The sequence below is a fragment of the Saccoglossus kowalevskii genome, chromosome 10 (genome assembly GCF_978046115.1).
Source record: "Saccoglossus kowalevskii chromosome 10, keSacKowa6.1, whole genome shotgun sequence".
Classification (NCBI taxonomy): domain Eukaryota; kingdom Metazoa; phylum Hemichordata; class Enteropneusta; family Harrimaniidae; genus Saccoglossus; species Saccoglossus kowalevskii.
The window spans coordinates 26,373,868-26,395,300 of record NC_140650.1 but is presented as its reverse complement, the minus strand read 5'-3'; the positions used below and the strand labels follow the sequence as shown (position 1 = coordinate 26,395,300).

General features: G+C 34.4%; 1 protein-coding gene across 1 annotated transcript in view; it reads left to right on the top strand.

Annotated features, from left to right (window-relative positions):
* The first annotated feature begins 8,094 nt into the window (after nucleotides 1-8,094).
* Nucleotides 8,095-21,433, top strand: part of LOC102805722 (5-hydroxytryptamine receptor 4-like) — a 30,808-nt gene continuing 17,469 nt past the window's right edge. Inside the window, exon 1 of the mRNA XM_006815507.3 lies at nucleotides 8,095-9,863. Within this exon, the coding sequence (XP_006815570.1) occupies nucleotides 8,363-9,853 (1,491 nt within the window). The 5' untranslated portion in view covers nucleotides 8,095-8,362 and the 3' untranslated portion in view covers nucleotides 9,854-9,863. The remainder of the gene's footprint in view (nucleotides 9,864-21,433) is intronic.

Below are 21,433 nucleotides of genomic sequence, written 5' to 3'. Positions count from 1 at the left end.
CCTATTCCAACTGTCACAGACTTCTACTCACTAAGCACCCCAGTCAGCCTTTCACTCTCTCATCACCAAATCCTGGCTTTTTGAGATTAGGCATGCCCCAAATGATATCTCTCTTGCCAAAAGCCCCTCCCCTCTTCTCTTTTTTTTACCTACAGTTCCCTGGCCCATCTCTCACACCTAAATCCCATTCCTGTCACTTCACTTATGGCCATCCCTCTGGGCCCCCTCTCTTGCTTATGACTCAATCCTGGCTTCTTCTGATTTTTAGTGCACCACACAACACCCAGCCTTCTATCCCTTTCTCATTCGCTTTGATCCTCTTCCTGGTCTCTTACGATTATTTACTCCCTTTCCACACAAACTCCCTTTAGCATCCCCCTTTGAATATGACCCCCTCCCAACCCTGTCTTGCTTACTGCCCCTCCAAGTCATTTTCTCTCGCTTACAACTAAATCCTGGCCTCTTCTGAAGGGAGGGAGGGTAGAACTGTAGGCAAGACTGATGGATTGGGAGGGGCAGTGAGTGATTGGCTGGGAAAAGTGTCATAAGTGAACCGGGAGTAAGCTTGGAGAAGCTGTATTCTCGAGGATGAGGTATGGAGGAACTGTATGAGAAAGGGAATGTCAAGAGGACATATGCGAGATGTGTAACAAGAGTGACCAATGTCAAGAGGAGCATAATGGGAAGGGAAGCAGGGCAGTGCTACAAAGAAAAGGTCAGGGAACATAGGTGTGAATGGTCGATCCTGTGCCAGTGGGAGGGGCTGGAAAGGGTGGTAAGCTAGAGTGAAAGGTTGGGGGGCAATAGGGGAAGACAGAACAGTAAGTAAAAAAATAAGGCAGTGATAGGCCAAAAGACTTGGGTGAGTGGTGGTTCATCTGGAGTTCATCAGGTAAAATAACCATTAATTGGGTTTGAGGAATGTCTCTCCATTTACAGCAAAATCAATGTAGAATGCACTTAACAGCAACATGCCCTTTCACTGGCAAATCTGTTGGTGAATCTCGTCTTGTCACTCAGTACCTGCATGCTAAAGGCAGACATGATAGTGGTTGATTATCAAGGTGGTGAGATGATGATCTTTGTTTAGTATGGTTTGGTGCCTTGCCTTGTACGCAATTGGTACATTAATGAGTCGACCTCTAATATATGATAGGGTTCTATCTTTATTCTTGAGGGTTTAAGGCCTGCTATAAAACTTGTAATGGGGTGCAGAAGATGTTTCATAGCCTGATCTAATTCTGTTACATCTACAGTCACAAGTAACTTTAAACATTGAATATTTGCTGGTTTGATAGGTGCTAATCTGCTCTTTGGCATCTTTCCATTCATTTCTGATATACGAGACTACTCCATAAGCTATCGCAGATGCTTTTCTATCCATCTATCTCAGAAAATTGACGCAGCTGTATTGGTGAGGCAACGGGAAGTGTTGGGCACAGGCAGCTTGGTTGGTTAGGTTAGATATTAGGGGTAAGTTGCATAGCCATCTATGCCACTGCCTCGCTATTTCCCTGTGAATTTCTTCATCCCAGTCTACCTTGCACCTACACCACTTTTGGCATTTACGGTGATGGGTTTTTTCTGAGCTTGAACAGCACCCCAATTAGATTATTATAAGATATGGGCCTTGATTAATGATATTGTTCAGTGATGTGGCTTGATAGCGACTACACGTAGTATTGCAGGGAAGCTCTGCAGATATCAAAGTTGCCAAAAATTGGATTTGCTCTTTTAGCTGCCTCAGTTTTAATCATATCCAATACATTGTCCATCTTAGGTAGACATCTGCACTTAAAGTTTATTGTCATCCATCTTCATTTCAGATCATCAAGCAATTTTTCAACTATACTCTGCAGTGTGCATTCAGAATTCAATTAATCCTCACACTTATGACTCGCAGTGTATCCCTACAGCTACATAAAGTATCATCATAATTCCATAACTGTTCAATGTCTATAATCTCCTTGTAGTTCAGGACTCCTTGACCCATGCTTGAGCTATCGTGTATGGGTTACCAAAATGTGTCATAGCTTCAGTATAGCCAGTTTGTGTGTCTTTTTCTACAATTGTGGTGAACAGCCTCACGATTTGCCAGTACTTCAATGGGTCTGTTAATCAATCCAGATTAAATCTGTTGGTGTTAGTCACATAGAATCTTAGTGCATTTGATATTGTTGTCTCGATATGACATTTTTTCAAATCATGTACAACTCTCAGCACTTGATGCTTGATAACCAAATAAGGCATCAATGATATCTTCAGTGCTTTTTGATATTGTTTGATATTACCCCCTATATCTCAAGAAACTTGCTAACTGCCTCATCAAGTGCTGACAGTTTGTGTTCTACAATTTCTAATTCATTATGTTCCATGGAACGACTAATCTGGCTAAATAATTTTGTGATATTTGCCTTTATAGCTCCTTGCTGTGTCTTTGGGTTAGCCTGGGTAGCTGATTTCACCTTTTTGTCATTGTCTGACATCTTTCTGTTTTGTTTCAGCATATTCCCGTGTTTTGACTCTAATGTTTCTATGGTATTCCAAGGAATATTATATCGTTTGAAAAGCGTTTATGTATTCAAACTCAATATTGTGAACACACTTGTGAACATAATGCAAATGAGTCAGGAAAGTGACAATACTACAGCAAACTCGTTGTCAACATTAAAGCGGGAGGGTCGTCACCTGCGCACACGTGGGAATTGAGTCCCAAACCACGATAACAACACACGCTAAAAACGCAAAAGCACATGGGTAGACGCTTGTTTGTAGATAATGACACGCTATGGCCAACTGACGCATGTGCAGGTGACGACTCCCTCGCTTTAAGTAAATAGTTTGAAGAGTGACAGTAACAAATCTGTAACATAAACGAGGGTATACAATAGTGGGGGGAGTTTCCTCTGTTTTGGTTTTTATGTTGGAGATCTGTCCTCATATCATATATCTTTGCGTGGTAACATAGGTAATGGTTGTGCATATGTGACGAAGCATGGTTAGTTAACAAGCGATGTTTTCTGGGGAATAATATTCTGCGTTCTGCTGCGAACAAAAATTATCGACGAAAGCAATGAGTAGTCTACAGAATGTTCGTCACTTTTATGTCATAAATTTAAAATTTGGATATACAGAACTTACGGTCCCATATAAAAGTATCGGCTGAAAATTACCCTTCGCTCGTTTTGTGGCATATCTAGGCTGTATATTAGTGTTTTTGTCTGCATTTTTACCTCACTGAAACTGGAATAGTAATGAGATCAGATAGATAAGATGGCGCTTCATTGTGTAAAATCTTATATACAAACATTAAAAACAATTTCTAATGAGGCCAATACGACTTAATGCATAAGATGCTGATTTACACACATTTGTAAATTTGTTTATGGGGTAAAGCAAAACTATCAATGTGAAACCCAAGATTCCTCACTAGATCAGAAGGATTGATTTCATCAATCAGAACCGACGCGAGCACATGAGAAACGCATTGTATATAATGTTTGTTATTGTTTATATCACATCTCAAGCACCTTAAAAACTTCCTAACAGCAAGTTAAACCGCCAAAAAATAGTAATAAATAACAATATCTTGAAATAGTGTTAATGATCTCATTTGTGACCAGAATGAGATACGTTCATGACATCGCCGTTGTGGTGTGTACATACACTGCATGGTTATACATGGCTTATTTAGGTAACCTGGTTATTAAAAAAAAGATAAAACAACTGATATTAGTAGGAACCCCCTCAAAACTGAGATAATTAACAAAATGTCACAAGTCACATTTAGACCTTGAACCTGAAGGTAAGAACAATATAACTGAGGCGTAAAATAAAACAAATCATGGCTTTGACGGATGTTAGTTAAAAATTGTGTTGACGTAGCAACATGAATTATTTGTTTCGTTTTAATATAATTATTACAAGTTGTCTTTTCATGCAACAGTCTTAAAAGCACTGGACCAACACTGTTATCAACTACTTCATTTTAATATAGAAAATCCCTGGGAACACTGATGCCAAGTGCAGCAACCACGGTGTTGGGTACACGCGGCAAGTGTGATTCATTACTCATGTTAGGAAGTGTGAAACAAACAGTTTTGTCATCATCAAATCGATACAGCTTGTCATCAACGATGCAATGAGATTTTCCAATCTGACTGTGTCCTCGATAACGTAGCTTGTGCTTCAGCGTAAAACTGCCCGTGGTTCCATTGAACTGAAAAATTTGCTGGATGACATCTCTACCGGCACGGCGACTGGTATGACTACATTTGGCACGGTTAAGAAGGTACACGTCGGTGTCATTAGACAAAAGAGTTGTGAACGTTGCATTGTCTGAATTCGGTAGAAGCCGTGGTTCATTCCACTCGTCTTTTGAAGAATCGTATCGAATTAAGCAGCGTTCTTTCTCAGAGTTCCGACAAAGAACATACATGTTATCACTGCATGAAACAACAGGAGTTTGCAGGAAACGGTTTTCACTCCACAGATATGGCATTGCCATCACGGGTGGTTCCGAGACTTCAACCCATCTATCTTCATCCGGGCAATATTTGTGATTAACTCCTACTCCAAAGGCAAATATACAATCTCGCAGATTAACAAGACAAAACTGTGCTATGTTGTCTCGATGCGGCAACGTCATGTTCAATGCCTCGCAATCTGTCCACTCGTCAGTTTTTGTGTTGTATGAAACAAATTTGTCGTAAACTTTGATAGATTTAACAAAGGGGGCGTGTTTCCTATTATTTCTCCCTAACACAAAGAGGCGATGGCCTACCGCAACAGCAGATCCAGATTCAACAAAATCACGCACAGATACCTCGTAAGAGTTAACATAAGTTAAACGCTCCCAGCTGCTGTCGTTGTCATGGTAATATAACACTTGTAAGTCACTACCGATCACGCAAATTGTGGTTGTTCTATTTTGGAGTGGGAGTTTTTTAATATAGTCCTTTGTGGTAGAAGAAAGTGTACCAAACTGCTCACATTCTAAAACAAGTAGATACCGATCGCCAAGAAACTGGTAAACAGTATTTTTCAGTTGAGGGAATATCTCGGCCAATTTCAGAAATTCAGTCCAGTTGTCGAGAGTCATTAACTCTTGTAGTGCGGAAAATACGGAGGCGATCTGCAAGAAGTCGGCAGCCATGACAACTTCTTCCACGTCTTCTTCTTGAAGAACTAGCTTACGTGTTTCCAAAAAGTCGAAAATCACCTTAGCTGCCTTCTCGGTTGGAACGTGACCTTTCAACTCTACTTCGTGTTGCGCGACCTCGCCCCATTTACCAGATAACGCAACCTGAAAATATTCACTCTCACGTAACAGCAATTCTCTCCTTACATCAAACGTTCGATATCCTATACGCAGTCGTACATAGTAAGTCATGATACAAGTTTTCACTGGATGACCAGCTTCGGCATCTATATTTCACGAGTTACCGTCGCGCCACCGCCGTACTACCATGGCTGCATGAGTCAGAATGACTTCACCCATTTCTCACATAACCAGGGTATAGTTATCATAGTATTCCAAGTATCCGTCACATATATTAGCGATCATTCAAGTTTCCATTGTTGATAACTCGAACAAACTAAAGTGACAACATGATTTACAACAACACTTCGTTTGCGACCACAGCTGACGAATCAGGTAACAACTTCAGGTCGTGAACTCAATAATTTGCCTGAAGCGGGCGCACTAACACGCTGAAAAAGCACACATGGTAGATGCGTGTGACATACCTATTTTATCAAAAACTTATTCTGAACTGCAAAACTCACTTTAAAAAATCTTACAAATTATTAGAGAATTACTGTTCAAAATAGAATCTAGTTGTTAGAGCTAAAAAAAGCTAAATACTAATTATAACCAAGAAAATTGACAGCGCTCACCAAAATTATACAACAACGAGATTCAAATAGTGAATTATTTTTTCTTACCTTTTCTTATTATCTTTCATGATTCAAAACAATTCTTTAAAAACAACAGTTTAATTCCAAGGACTCAAAAATGATTTCACATTTGCGATAACACTCAATTTAAAAAACTGTGTACTCTGTACTTTGTTTTATTGATCAATTAAAACAGAATGTTTATAAGGCAGTAAAATCTGGTGACGTACACACTCAATAAATTAAGCCATGAAAAGACAATACAACCTATCGCAAATGATAATCTTATTCATGGAAAATTACATTTAACATTTTGTAAAAACTCTTCGGGAGTCAACAAAAGAAGCACCAGTATTGCATCAAGAGGCGCACTTGGACGGTATCATATGCGGTTAGAGGTAACCAGTAACGTCTTCGCTTATTGGCAAGAGCGGAAAGCAATAAATCGTCTGCTCTGATAGGTCACTTTCATGACCCCTAAAGGTAACACATTCAGCGCCACAAACATGCACAATATGGCCATTTGAATGCGTCTCTTTGTTCCTAGCACATTTCATTCTCGTAGCTTAAAACAAGTCAAGTCTAGAAAATTGGGTTGAAATATCAATAACATGATTTTTTTATTTTCATGCTAACGAAAGTACTAGGTTGTGTGACCTTTAGAGATCATAAAAGTGGTCATTTAAAGCAGCATTACAAAGTGAAAACAATTTACACATACAAATAGAAGTAACATTTATAACCTGTATCAATCAATGGCTACAAACATTAAAGGTAGAAACATACTCATAATTGTTGAGAAAATTGGTTATAAATCGCATGACAATGTTTATTGGTTTATTATGTAAAATCATGAAGCTATTGTCTCATGGCACAATGAAATAGCATTCTCCTGTGTGTTACAGTGATGTATTTTGAGAAAGTTGTCTCAATATTTTTCAAAAAATCGCTACAATTTCATAAAACACCAAGTAAGTAACACATTTTATTATGTACTGGGTTTACTTAGCTCTAATTTGGCAACATAGCAAATTTATTCGCCAATTTCAATTTTTAATTAACCTATTCCCCGTAGGCCAGCAGAAAAAAAACAAACAAGATAATAGCGCGATGGTTGTTTTTCAATCTGATGTATTGTATAGTTTTGATTTTTATTAATTACATATAATTAATTTCATTTTTATCATATTTGTTATTATTTTGTAATTTGTAGTTTTTTGTTACGTACATCTTATTTCCCCTTATTGCAACTATCGTCATTGATGGTTATCGTGATTACTAAACATTAAAAAAAATACCAGCAATGTTTGATAAGCTTAACACGGATATTCGTTATTCCATTTACATCTGTTTTTCAATATTTTGCAAGATATATGTTGAAGGTTGAGCTTTTTTAAAAAAAAAAAATATCCATCGACGAGGGCGCACTGTAAGTCTCGGCGATTATAACTCTACGCGAAATGAATAAACAAAACTTCGGAATTGGGAAGGGGTAAGTGTCAGGTGTGTGACTTCCATATAAATATCTGTTTGCTATTCATTGGGTCAAATTTAATAAACTAGTATTATAAACTCGTCGTTGCGGGAACGGTGGTGGGACGATTTCCGTGTGATGTTGTAGCAGATGGGACTAATATTTTTATTCGTTCATAATATATGTGTGTTTTGATCGTTGCTTTTATAAGCACAAAGTGTCTGGAATGGGATTACTGTAAAAAGATTAATTATTCACTGGGTTTTAATTTTGCTTATTTCGCAGACTGGAAAATGTGCTAAATTAAAACCCAGTGAATATGTAAAATTTAGCATAGAACACATTATCTAAATGATGAAACCGTGAATTTAAAACACACTGGATATTCCTAAAATGGTAAATCAGCGAAATTTAAACCTAGTGAAAATTACAGTACATTTTTAACCTATAAAAGCTACAATTTCGGTATTCATTATTACATTTTGTATTAGGGTACTGTTGCCGCCAATATTTCTCTAATGAAAACGCAAAAACAAAACAAAAACGTTAATTGTTCAATCTGCAAATGCACTGAAAGAATTTTTTTCTGAGTGCATTATTTGAATGTTGTGCAAGTTTGTACGCATTTCGTCTTCGCATATCTCTGTTGGTGGTCGACATTAACATTATAATCACGGAGTTCTATTATTATGCAAATTCAATTATTATGCTAAAGTTCGCCATTTTCCTTGCTTTGATGGGCCTCAGTCAGTAGTGTCGTTGTGTTTCATTCGAAGATCTTGGAAGTGTCGGCGTGCTATATTTTATTGATTTAGTTGAGCTGAATAATAATTACACTTCTCCAAGTTGTCGTCATTAGTCCCAGAAGACATGAAATTATTTCTGACATTTCCGATAACCTGTTGCCCGACGTTATCTATGCTGTCAGTTTGCGTTGTTGACCTTCGATGAAAACATTCGTTTGGAAGTGAGGCGGAAGACCGTGAAAACATGGATGTAGGCGACACTAACACAGAGTCGAGTTTGAACATTACCCAGCCTGTCGGCGTTACTAACCAGTCTGCTAATGTAACATCGGCTGGTGTGAGATCGACGTTTCTCTTTCTTTTCATCGTCTTGTCTTTGATCGGAAACGTCAGTTTGATCATTGCAATCGCGAGTAGTGATCGCTTGAAACACTACGTCCTGAACTTATTCGTATTGAATATCAGTTGCGCTCTTCTCTGTGACACTGTTCTGAACATGCCTCTTATTTTAGGTGCAAGCATCGTCGGATCGTGGCCCATCGGCGAGTTCATGTGCCAATATAATGCGTTTTTCCTTCAGCTTGTTGATATCGCAATTCTTCTTGGACTCGCTTTAGTGGCAGTCGACCGCCTTGTGGCTGCCAGATCCCCACACATATATCCCGACCAGTTTTCCCGTTTACGGACAAACTTACTGATATGTGGAACATGGATACTAGGAGTTGCGTTCGCATTTCCGTTACTTGTACAAGCAATCACCAGTCAATATTTTAATTCACGGTTTCTCTGCTCTGTGGCCAATGACACGACGTTTGTTTATTTAGTGTTCGTCTCCCTTTTCTGTTTCATTTTGCCGATTGTTTTTATCTTTGTAGCCTACATCATCATAATTAGGGTAGGGGTGAAGGAAAAACTTCGCGTTAGAGCGATGAACACGCAGATGCATTACGCCAACGATCTGTTTGAACGTCCGCCCCTCTGGGAGGAGATGAAATCCGCAAAGCAGGCGGGGATTATTCAGATTGCATGGTGTCTTCTCTGTGGTCCGTATTTACTGATGGCTGCCATTGGACAATACGAGAATATACCAATAATAGAAAATTCCGTTAACATTGATATTGACTATTCCAGTGGTATGCAAACTGCTTTTGTCTGGATGAGGCTGTTGTTTGCTGTTGTTTTCCCGTTTCTGACATTTGTGATGCGTCCAGAGGCCTGGCAAGATTTAAAAGATGTTTTTACATGTAACCGAGATAGCACTGTAGCTGCTAGTCCAAGAAACAACACTCCTGTCCATATTATACAGAACAAGACTGTTGTTCATTCCGTCCCTACAAGTGCTCCACCTGCGGAAAGCCTACCTGAAAAGAAGCAACCCCTGAATAATCTGGGATATCAGGTGCCCGTGTTATTCGCTACTTCAAATGGCTTACGATTGCAAATTGGGAACAGTTTTGAAGAAAACGATGTCAACAGCGGGGACTTTTTCCATGCGGATATGTTTGATACAAAAAGTAGTAGCACCACTGACTTTGATTCAACAATGAATTCTTCAAATACTGCTGAGTTTGGACTTTCCGGGGAAGTGACTCATTACCATGGGAACCAGAATGAGAAGCCAAACTACAATACATATCAGCAGACTAAAAGTGCCATATCAAAGAGTGAAATCAAAATTGAAAGAAAAACACCAACTAGCCCAAGAAAAGTAAGGAATAAACCATCGGGAATATAACTGCATTCAGGTGAGCTTAATTCAGTTTTATATGGTTATAGTGCATTTGTCGAATAGAAGCTTAAGAAAAGTACATACTATCGTTGAAGATTGGCCATATTTTTAAACTTCAGATTGGCTATGATGATAAAGTTCTGATTGGCCATAATTTTAAAGTTCTGATTGGCCGTATTTCTAAACATCTGATTGGCCATAATTCTAAACTTCTGATTGACAATAATTTTAAACTTTCTGATTGGCATAATTCTAAACTTCTGATTGGCAATAATTCTAAACTTCTGATTGGCATAATTCTAAACTTCTGATTGGCCATAATTCTAAACTTCTGATTGGCATAATTCTAAACTTCTGATTGGCCATAATTCTAAACTTCTGATTGGCCATAATTCTAAACTTCTGATTGGCATAATTCTAAACTTCTGATTGGCATAATTCTAAACTTCTGATTGGCCATAATTCTAAACTTCTGATTGGCAATAATTCTAAACTTCTGATTGGCATAATTCTAAACTTCTGATTGGCCATAATTCTAAACTTCTGATTGGCAATAATTCTAAACTTTCTGATTGGCAATATTTCTAAACTTATGATTGGCCATAATTCTAAACTTCTGATTGGCCATAATTCCAAACTTCTGATTGGCATAATTCCATACTTCTGATTGGCATAATTCCAAACATCTGATTGGCTATAATTCTAAACTTATGATTGGCAATAATTGTAAACTTTCTGATTGGCAATAATTCTAAACTTCTGATTGGCAATAATTCTAAATTTGAGTGCATAATAAAGCCCATAACACCATGCGATAATAGTTATTCAGTGTTTCACTCTGAATATCACATCTTTGAGTTTTCATCTCATATATTCTATTATACTCACCATATTTGTTCTATTAGAAGTTTACATGTGAGCTAGTTTGTACACCAAAGTCACATTAATATCATTTACATATATGTAAGCAAATACTTTTGACACATCTTCATTTTTAGAAATATTTATAAATATTTATATATTTCAATGACAGATAAATATTTATTACAATAAAGCAAATGGTTTGTTGAGTCGATAGTACATTTTTAATAATTGCAAATGTGGTAGTAATGTATTAATTTGTTTGTATGTCATTTACTAACACTCTGTGTCCAATTGACATTAAATTATCTGTCCAATCAATTTATATTAACAAATTTGACATTGATACATGTACGAATAATATTGTAATTTAAGTTCATTTGCTGTGTGTGTGATTGACAGCTCATTAATATTCTGTGTAGTGAAGAATAGATCGTATCGACCACATGTATCTTTGAGTCACACTTTTTTAGACTGTTGTTATCATTGAACTTCACTGTCAGTTTGTTTTAATTGCGGTTTTCATACATTTAACTCCCAATTATAAAAATCTAAAAATACCCTCACAATTTATGCGTATTTGAAAAGAAAAAATCTATATTTTAGTACCTTGCTCTTTACCTTTGAGAACAACCTACAGGCATACAGGCAGACTGCTAGATAATGTATTGATTATGATATTTTTTGATTAAAAAGTATGAAAGTTATGCAAGTTTTGTTTTTTAAATATGAATATTTATTTTGTTTGCTGAATTTCGCTGATGACAACAATTCTGTAAAATTTCTGATTTAAAATTGAGAATATACTGATAAATTACCACCTCTTTCAATTGTTGGGTCTGATAAAACTATTCGTTCATTTTATTTGGACTCTCCAAAACATTAAATAAAAGAGCTGAGTCATGCAAAACTTGTTCATGCCTCTCACCATACCTGAATGTCGCGTAGTATCATGAGCACCTATTGTGTATTTCTACTCACTTCTAGGCTTACTTTTAACAAGTTTGTTTACTCCAAATATTTAAATAAAAAAAAATATTACCCAAATCGATCAGAAAAGTATGCAAATTTTACTCCTTTACTTGTTGGACTATATTTACTAAATTCCGACAGATACTTTTATTTGAATAGTATGGGTGCATTTCCACATGATTTTCGGTTTACGTTTATCATGAATTATTCAAAATACCTGTAGTGCCATATGAAGTTGGTCTCCAATGTGTTAAGAGTATTTTTCAGTGCTGAGTGATTCTAAGGTCAGGAAAAAAAATTCTGTTTCTCGTTTCATGAAAATTTTAAAATGAGGCAGCGAGGCAATTTTTTTTTTTTTTGAATACTGAGCTAAATGGGGGAAATTTGAGACAAGTGAGAGTACAAGCGCATTTTGGAATGCTTTAGAAGGAAAAAAACGAGAAACAGAGATATTTTTTTTCTCAGCCTAAATTGTCAAACTCCAAAACACTGCAACAAGTCCATCTTGATAAATAACCTGAATGTACATGTACATGTACCTCTAAAGCTATGAGAAAAAGTCTTTGAAATGGTTACAGCAGTATACCGGGGGTATATCCTATTAGTTATTTTTATTCATACAATTAAGTGTTTTTATGGTAGACTGGCAGACAGCAAAGTCCTCAAGGCTTGGCTGTTTGCCATTGTCCTACGCAGTGAATATATTTTTTGTGTTCCTTGAAGAGGTAGCAAATCTTTTTAATGTCGTAAGTGAAAAATAACAATTTATGTGAACAAAGCGCAGAATATTTAAAAGTTTCTAAATTCATAATTAATTAGTATTCAGGTTAGGATACCTTGAGATTTTAAATTAATACATTAAAATACTAAAAAGTGTAGTCAGCTGATGAAAAGGTAGTATTTTTATATCTTTGTCATAAAATGAATGAAGGAAATTGCAGAAAAGACTGACAAAGTAAACCCACCTCTGGGGTTTTATCATTTGTGGTGTTAGGTACTTTGGAGGTTAGGGTTAAACCCATGAAATGCAGAGCACCTAAGGCTAAAAGATTGTACTTGATTGGCTACAAAACCCAAACACCTAACAGTCAGACCAATCAGAGAACAGCTTGTTTTTTCACATTTTGTTTTGACGTGGCAATTTCTGGCTTGTATATGTGCTTCAACTCAATTGAGCACCTATGGTTCTTTCCATTGAATGAGATTGCTGGCTAAATCTTAAAAGACTGATTTAATACAATCACACAAAATAATTAGAAATAGGGATCTAGAGTCATGTGTTTGTTTACTCATCATAACAAGAAATGAAACTCTTCAAAAAACAACAACACTGCATTAGGCCAGACTTTTTTTATTCCTTGTTTCTTGAGTTTTTATAAGGCAAATTTTTTGAGGAGGGCGAAAAAAAAAAAAATAATTATTTTTTTCCATTAGATTTGTGTAATTCTCAAAGAATTGTAAGTGAGATCATTGATCAGAGAGAAGAAATGAAATAAAATTTTATTCCATGTATAATCTTGTTTCTCATCTGCACGAGACTTCGGTACTTTGATCATGATACTCCCACGAAAATGCAACTTGGATTTGTTATGCCGCGGTCAGAAAAAAAATTAAGATTCCTGTTCATTCGACGGGTTCGCGAAACAAGGAATAATAAAAGTTTGGCCTTAGTGGTAGAAAGTAATCTCAGGTGAAAACTGTGACCTTCATTTCCAGTCTGAATAATCCAGTATATAAGAATTCTAATATTGTGCACCAGTAATATGAAAGGTTGAAAAATAAGTTTCTAAATACATATATTAATTTTCTCTGAGTCAGTACTCCTCTTTTGAAATGCATTATGGGACTAGCAGCTTGCTGTTAATGAGAACGAAATCCATTTATAAGAATAATGAGCAATTTTTCATGAACAATTAGATGCATGTCAGTCCTGTCACAATCAGTTTGTATCGTATCTTAGTAACCGTTTTGACAGGGTGACAGTATAAAATTATACATAATATGTATCAAGTGTGGTATGTTTTGCGTTTTTTTTTTTAATCAAAATTGTCAATTTTTAAACGTGAAAGGTTTGATAAATGACCTAAGACAAATTCATATTCTAATTTGTGAGAAAGAAATCTGGTAATAATTTTTAAAAAATTGATGACGTGTTAACTCATCAATTTGTGTGAGTGACAATTTAACTGCTGATAAACAGTGTCAACAAGAATCTTGTCAAAGCAAATGGTACATGTACTTAGTAATTAAATGTATTATATTGGCCTACCAGAAACAATATAACAAATGCCTTTCCCATCCATTTCCTAAATTTAATTTGGAAGCTGTTTCCTGGAATATAATTGTATCTGTCGCCTTCTCTGTCTAATACTGTAAAATATTTTATTTTAGCTGGAATTAATTTTGGGTGTTTTGTATGGAATTTATTTTCACTGATTTTTGACGAGTTGAATGTAAAATACAGGAAGAAAGGGATATTCACTGGATTTTATTTTAACTGAATCATTCCTTCAGTGAAAATAGCAAAAATTATTTCAAAGCGAAAATAAAGTATTTTACACTATGTGAATTCTAAAGTATAGTACAGAATACAATGCGAAAGGTGGGTGGGTGTGGCATTTTTGGTTGAATAATTATTTCATGTATATAAATTAAATCCGTAACAAATTGGTTCAAACAATTGATTGCTTGGATGCGATAAACAGTGTCAAAAAAAAGTTTTGTTTTTTTCTCGAACATGCTTGATATTTGAACACTGCAGTTTATACCCCTAAAGCTGAAACATGACTGTACAAAACATTTACCCCATATGTTATTTTTTATAATACTATGCATAAATCACTATCTCTGTAATTACAGCAGTATATTGTGACACTATATAAATGGTTGATCTATGAGACAGGGTGCTGTATATGATTTGTGGTGTCAAATCTAGAACTCTGTTGCTGGGTGGGTACCAGCAAATGTAGAAATGTGCTTTATGTGTCAATAAACCTGTCTCCTTCAAGCCTTGAAAAAAAATAGTCATGAAAAATGAAAAAAAAAAGCAAAATTTTGTTGACAATTTGAAAAAGAAAACTAAATATATTTGCACGAGCACTGATTCTGTATTATTGAAAAAAAGGTTGAATCTTTACCTATTTTGGCCTTTCATCATCATGTTGGAATTTGTTTTTTCCAAATTTGTCTCTAAATTATTGCATACACTGTTCATAAATAAGTGGTGTAGAATTGCAGCACATTCTATTTTTGGCTCGGCTGATTTTTTTTGTAAAGAAACGAAAATTTTCATTGTCACTCTTTTGAAAGGTACTCCCCTATTATCCTTCAATATTGACCATGTCCAAAAGTTCACAACCAGGCACAACAAATCTAAACTTAATTTGAATATGAAAGTTGACTTGTATTTCATTGTGGTGGGTATATATATATAGTCATAATGATGTATAAATACCATTGTAGATTGTCAACAACACATGTGGCTGACAAGTTTGTAGGTGAGTCTTGTACCAATTAATGTACTGATGATCCTATAATGACCTTATTTTAGAGTGCTATTTGCAGCAGTGACCTGACCTAACTGATTTGGTCAAACTATTTCTCCAGAAAGTTAAGATTATGAAATCCCTAGTATCCTTAGTAACGTTGAGTTGATCCCATCCACATTTGTGTGCCCATATTTTACTTAATTTCTATCTTTTGTTGTGTTCATATTAATTCCACAGAAGACGAAAGTAAAATATTCCATATTATTGAGATTCTGTGATGTTAATGACTTGCAACATTAAATTGTATTATGAGCAGAACTTTGGTTGAAAGCCGTTTCAGTTTGAATAAAATTTGAAAATGACATCATTCACAAATTATACTAGTCAAAACGTCACGTCATCATTCATCGACTAAGTATTGTCTTTACCACAATAACTCCCATCATGCATTGCTGTTCAAATTCTAAACTAAACACAACTTACCTAGAAAGTAAATAAATGACAATACAACTTTAATGGTTTGAGAAGTCTTAACATGATAGATATGTTTCACACATTCTACAGTTTGTTTATTTAGAGACAATTTGTTATTGTAATGAATCACAATCCCTGTAATTACAGCAGTATATTGTGACACTATATAAATGGTTGATCTATGAGACAGGGTGTTGTGTATGAACTTTGGAAATACACAGAGAACACTGTTTCTGGGTGGGTACCAGCAAATGTAGAAACACACTTTAATTAAAAAAAAAAAACATGTACGTCAACATATATTTACTACTTACATTGTAAATCTCTCCCTTTAGTCCTAGAATGAAAATATTCATGTTTATGAGCTAAATTTTAGAAGAAAAAGTAAATTTTCATCAAAAATCAAAATAAAAGAACAATTTTTTTCTAAGTCTGGAACTTTGAGTTTCGGTTTATAATCTTCTATTGAGATCATATGGAGACAGCTACAGAAATTGATGTGGTGAAAATGGTGTTTGCAGGCGTATACTAGTACCGGTATGTAAATTTTAACAAATCTTGGTGGTCTTGTGAGGATATTGTGATGTACCTGTCTACTGTAACAACAATTCATTCAAGGTTTATTATGATGAATGTATAAACTACTGCTGACATCTTTGCAAATCTGAATCCAGACTCAGTATGTCATGAAATGTACACAAATTATAAAAGCATGATCAATATTTAAATGCATAACAAAAATGCAACTGCTCAAAAGCCTATGAATGAATGAAATTAATTTCACAAAAAAAAAAGTTTTGAAAATTTGAAATTGTACAGATAGTAAATATATATAATGAATTCTACTTAGAGTACCTACTTTCCTTTTATTTTGATGGGGATTACAGATATAGTTCATCAGAACTAGTCAGGTCGGTAGCCCCTGTATATTTAATTTCATAGTTTAATCACACAAATCTCCAAATGAAGAATGAAAGAAAAATATTACAAATCTAATATTGAAGAGATAGTTTTTTAACTTTGCTTTAAATCTTAGTTCTGTCTAAAATAAAACTATTGAAAGTGACAACATCTTTGTGCAAATGTACAAAAAACAAGTACATATACCTGCAGAGTAGTTCAGCAAATGGAACCCTTTATTTGGTTTTGTTGCATACTACAACATAATCAATACATAAAAGGAATTTCTACTTTCTGTTGGTCAAAAAAGGGAGCTAGGATTACCCAAAGAAAATATTCTGAATACCTATTCACTACAGTTGATTTGTATTCTTCCTCTCTGGTAAGAATAGTGTTGGTCATTGTTCTCGCTAGACCTGTTCACCCATCTGTTTTTCAAATCCCTTTCTCAGCAACTACTGCAATGTTGGAATGCTGTTATAGACTTGTTATTCGACTTTCTATTTTTCTTGCGTGAGCTTTTAAGGCTCTGTATGGTATCCTACTTCGTATAAAGATAAGGTACGTTCTTTAATGTAGAGAAGAAAATGTGCTGCTCCCGGTGAAAGTAGAATGTGTATGGATTTATCAAACATACAGTCCTATAACATCATGCATACTGTACTATATATTAATTTATGCTGGAAAAAATATAACGGTATTTTAATAATTAGGATGCTAATGAAAAACAAACACTGACGAATTTGATGATGATTTTATTTAAAAAAATATATAAATAATTTTATAGTCGCTATAAAACAGGTTACAATTGAGGAAATTATTTTATTTATATTTTAATATTTCAACGATATTTGTTAACTGATATAATTTGCATAATAATATTAGTATTGTTTCATTCTATATGCAAATGAGCATTAGACTAGCTATTGGTTGACATAACACTGTGCTCGTTAAATTTTCTAGTCTAGAAATTGATAATGTAAGGCTCCTTACTAAACTAAATTGTAATCTTTTAATACTGTCTATTAAAATCAGTGAAATTTTCACATTTATGATATTTTCCCCGACTAGCAATTAGTCTTCCAAATTTAAATAACAAAGTCTTGTTTATTGATCGAAGTAAGGCAAAATATGAAGTAGGTTTATCAATTAAATTTTTTCCAGGAATGGAAAGTTAAATTTGTTTTTATGTCAATAAAACATTTTTTCTTTGAAATTAATGTTTTAAAGGTTTTTGTCAAAAAGAAATGACAATCCATTTCTTGTGTTTTTATTTGTTAATGGAACTGATTTCTTTTGTGAAGTGCTACAAGGAGATTGCATAATTTCCTTTAGCAATTCTCTTTTTAGAATGGTGGCAATTTGCCACCATTCTGTTGTACTTAAGCAATATTTGCATATGAATAAAATCAAATCAAAGCTGTTAACAAACCCATGCAATAACACTAGGTATAAAATAGATCACCACAACCCCTTCTCTCAATCATTAATTCAGTACAGTGTTATAAACAAGATAACATGTGTAAGGCTGAAATGATTCGACTATGTTTTGTACCTGCATTCTGAGATGAAGTTTTCAGGTTTAGGCAAAAAGAGTAAAAGAAAATTGAAAAAAAAATTGTTAATGATGCTTTTGAATATATTAAAATGTTGATTGATGAGAGGCACAATTCAGTCTACAAACTGATGTAAAAATGATGAGAAGAAAACCTCCTTTTTTTGGCCTTATTTGTGTTTTGATGGACACCATTATACACCATGCATGAATATAATAAACAAATTAATTTTAGGGGTTTCCTCCAGATTTCCTGGTCGAAGAAATTCAGAACAAGTATGATGTTACTTCCTCTGTGTTGGTAATCATTCAAAAGTGAACAAAATTTGAACAAAAAATAATAAGTTGAATAAAATGAACACCAACATTTGAATGTCCTGAAAACTTTTGAAACTTGTTGCAGCTGTCTCTTTACCATCTGAACACTATAATTTTTTTTGTCAGAATGTTGATGTTTTTTGTTTGCAATTTCATTTTGTAATTTTTAACAAATAAATATAATTTCACATTGATTAAAAATTATTTAAAAAATATGAATAAATTAATTAGGAATTATGTTATGAAGTTTAATATTATAGTTGACCTTGACATTGAAAGGGGTCATAACTATTTACATTGTCATTTACCTGAAAGTTTTTTATGGTAAATAATGTTGACTTTTTTCTTGAGACTGCTAATTTGCATAGAATTATCACCTCTCTGATTTTGACAGGGAACAACTGGACTTTTAGATCGTTTGAACAAAAAGAAATAGATAGAAAAAGTCATGTGTTGCTATGACAATATAATGATTCTCTCAGAGCAATCATGTATCCATGGTGATTTTTCAGCTAGACTAATTTCTAAGGAGAAAATATTTGTGGCTGTATGGATACGCTGTGATTGGTGTTACAGCCTGATAACGCAATTATGTGCATATCAAGCGTTATTTGACAGTAATTAAAAAAATTACTAATAATAAAATAAAATAATTAAAATATTAGATAGTTACATTAGTGATAATTAATATACTGTAAAGGGGGTAATTATTCACTGTGTTTTAATTTAGCTTATTTCGCTGAGTGGAAAAATGCGCTAAATTAAAACACAGTGAATATGTAAAATTTAGCATAAAACACATTATCTAAATGACGAAACCGTGAATTTAAAATCCACTGAATATGCCTGAAATGGTAAATCAGTGAAATTTAAACCCAGTGAAAATTAGTCATTTTACAGTATCATTGTTATTACATGTTACAATCTTTGATGAAAGAATTTTTGATCTGCACATCGTCATTGACCAATGAATCCAGGGTTGATGCATTCCCATCACACCTTCTTCAGAGATATGCTTCCAAGAATAACTTGATTGAAATATTATCGTGTATTAAACCTGACAAATTGATACAGTAACCATAGTAACTCATTCGTCTTCTGAGAAGAGGGGTAAAAGTTCAGTTCTTTTTGCATGTATCAACATTGTTTGATTTTAATATTTAAAATTGACGAATAAATCTACTCTCGCAATGTTTAGCGGAATATTGTACCGGATTCTGCCATAAATTCGCCCAGGGCTGTTAAACGGAAGTTTAGGTTTTAAAAAAAATAAATTGGGACCAAGAAACCGCCCAGGGCGATTTTTAGGCAGTTTTTTTAAGGTGTTATTTTAATCGTTTCAGATGCCTAAAAGTTTCGCTGTACATGTCGTCATTGACGCCTATTCAAGAGTATTGATGTTTATTGCGACTAGTGTGAATGGGTTAGCTTCATTTGGACAATGAGCTGTTATCGCTGTAAACAATGTTAAATTATTCTTCAAATGATCAGTTTATCTTTTGAAAACAACTAATTTTTTTATTTAAAAACAAATCATGCCGCTTTTCAATCAAAATCCAAGCCGAAAGATCATACAACAACATCGGCAAACATTAACATATTTAAATGAGCTATGGTATTTTCGATCACGTTGCCATCATCCATCGTTTTCATTGGTTAATTATCGATTTGACCTGTCAGGTCAAAAAACAGTCTCAGGTAAAACATGGCGGATATTCATTTCTACAGCATCGAGCGCTGAAAATGCGATCGGAATCATTCGCTTACGATGAAACAAGTTGAAATTGATTTGCATTTCATAACAGTTCAACAAATATATTTTATCATTACTAGGTAATAATCAACAATTGTAAAATTTGAAACGTCTTTTACTAATAAAATCAAACAATATAATTGTATTTGGCGCACAAATTTAATGTAATTTTTTTGGGAGAAATATGCGATGTCTACTTTTTAATCCAGCAAGAAAAAATGTATACAATTTTAGATTAGCTTCTGCAATCGTTTCTTTCGTTTTGGGTGGTCCAACTGCCGGCGTTGAAATTCGGCTTAGGTGGATTTTTCAATGAAATTATAAGCCCCCTAAAAAAATTGGATGATAATGTGGACGCCAAATAATTTGAACGCTGAATAAGGGCCCACCAGCCATTTTCGGATGGGCCAATTTACGGCAGAATCCGGTATATGTCGATTAGTTGTGCATACGCTTACATAAAATTACAGTGTACAGTACAGTGTGTTTCAACTTTAGTTACAAATTACATCAAAGTTGAAACAATTACTCCAAACTAAGACTAATCCTCCATGGGGAAAGTGACAGGGGTGTAACTGGTCACAAGGAAGACTTTAAAATGGCGGTATATGTATGTATGATGTATTTGCACAAAAAGCCTTGTGATACAGAAACCTATATACAAATAGTCTATTGCAACCTGTCATTATTATGTGCACAACTTTCAATGTCATTTCTAAATTAGTAAACCATTGTAATTATAGCAAAATAGCAAAATGTGATAAAAATACATTATTATGCCAGTAACATAGTAGTAATAGAGTAACATATTTTGAAAAACATACGGCAAATTTGTTTTATTTTATCATAAACTTCAACCTTTTGAGCATCATCTTTTTTGACAAAATTTCAGTGCAACATTTTGCCATTTTTTACTTATTTTTCAATATTTTTTGATAATTTTGGACCAACTAGACATACTTTCCCATCGGCTTCAAGTCGTGATCAAAATTTGGTGGAAATTATGAAAAAAATTATCGGGTTTTAAAATTTGTGAATGATGAAAAAAAAATGACTTTTGCGCTCATAGGGTTAAATTTATCTCAGAAATATTCATTAGAACTTAAACATCAATCATTTGATTTTTTGCATCAATACATCGAGTCAATATTGGAATAATACCCGCTTTATTTGAATAAACAGAATTGTGTCAATTCTGAAGTCGGTAATAGCTGTCATTTTTGTGTACGTAAAGTGTATAATCAATCACACCTAAGATATTAAAC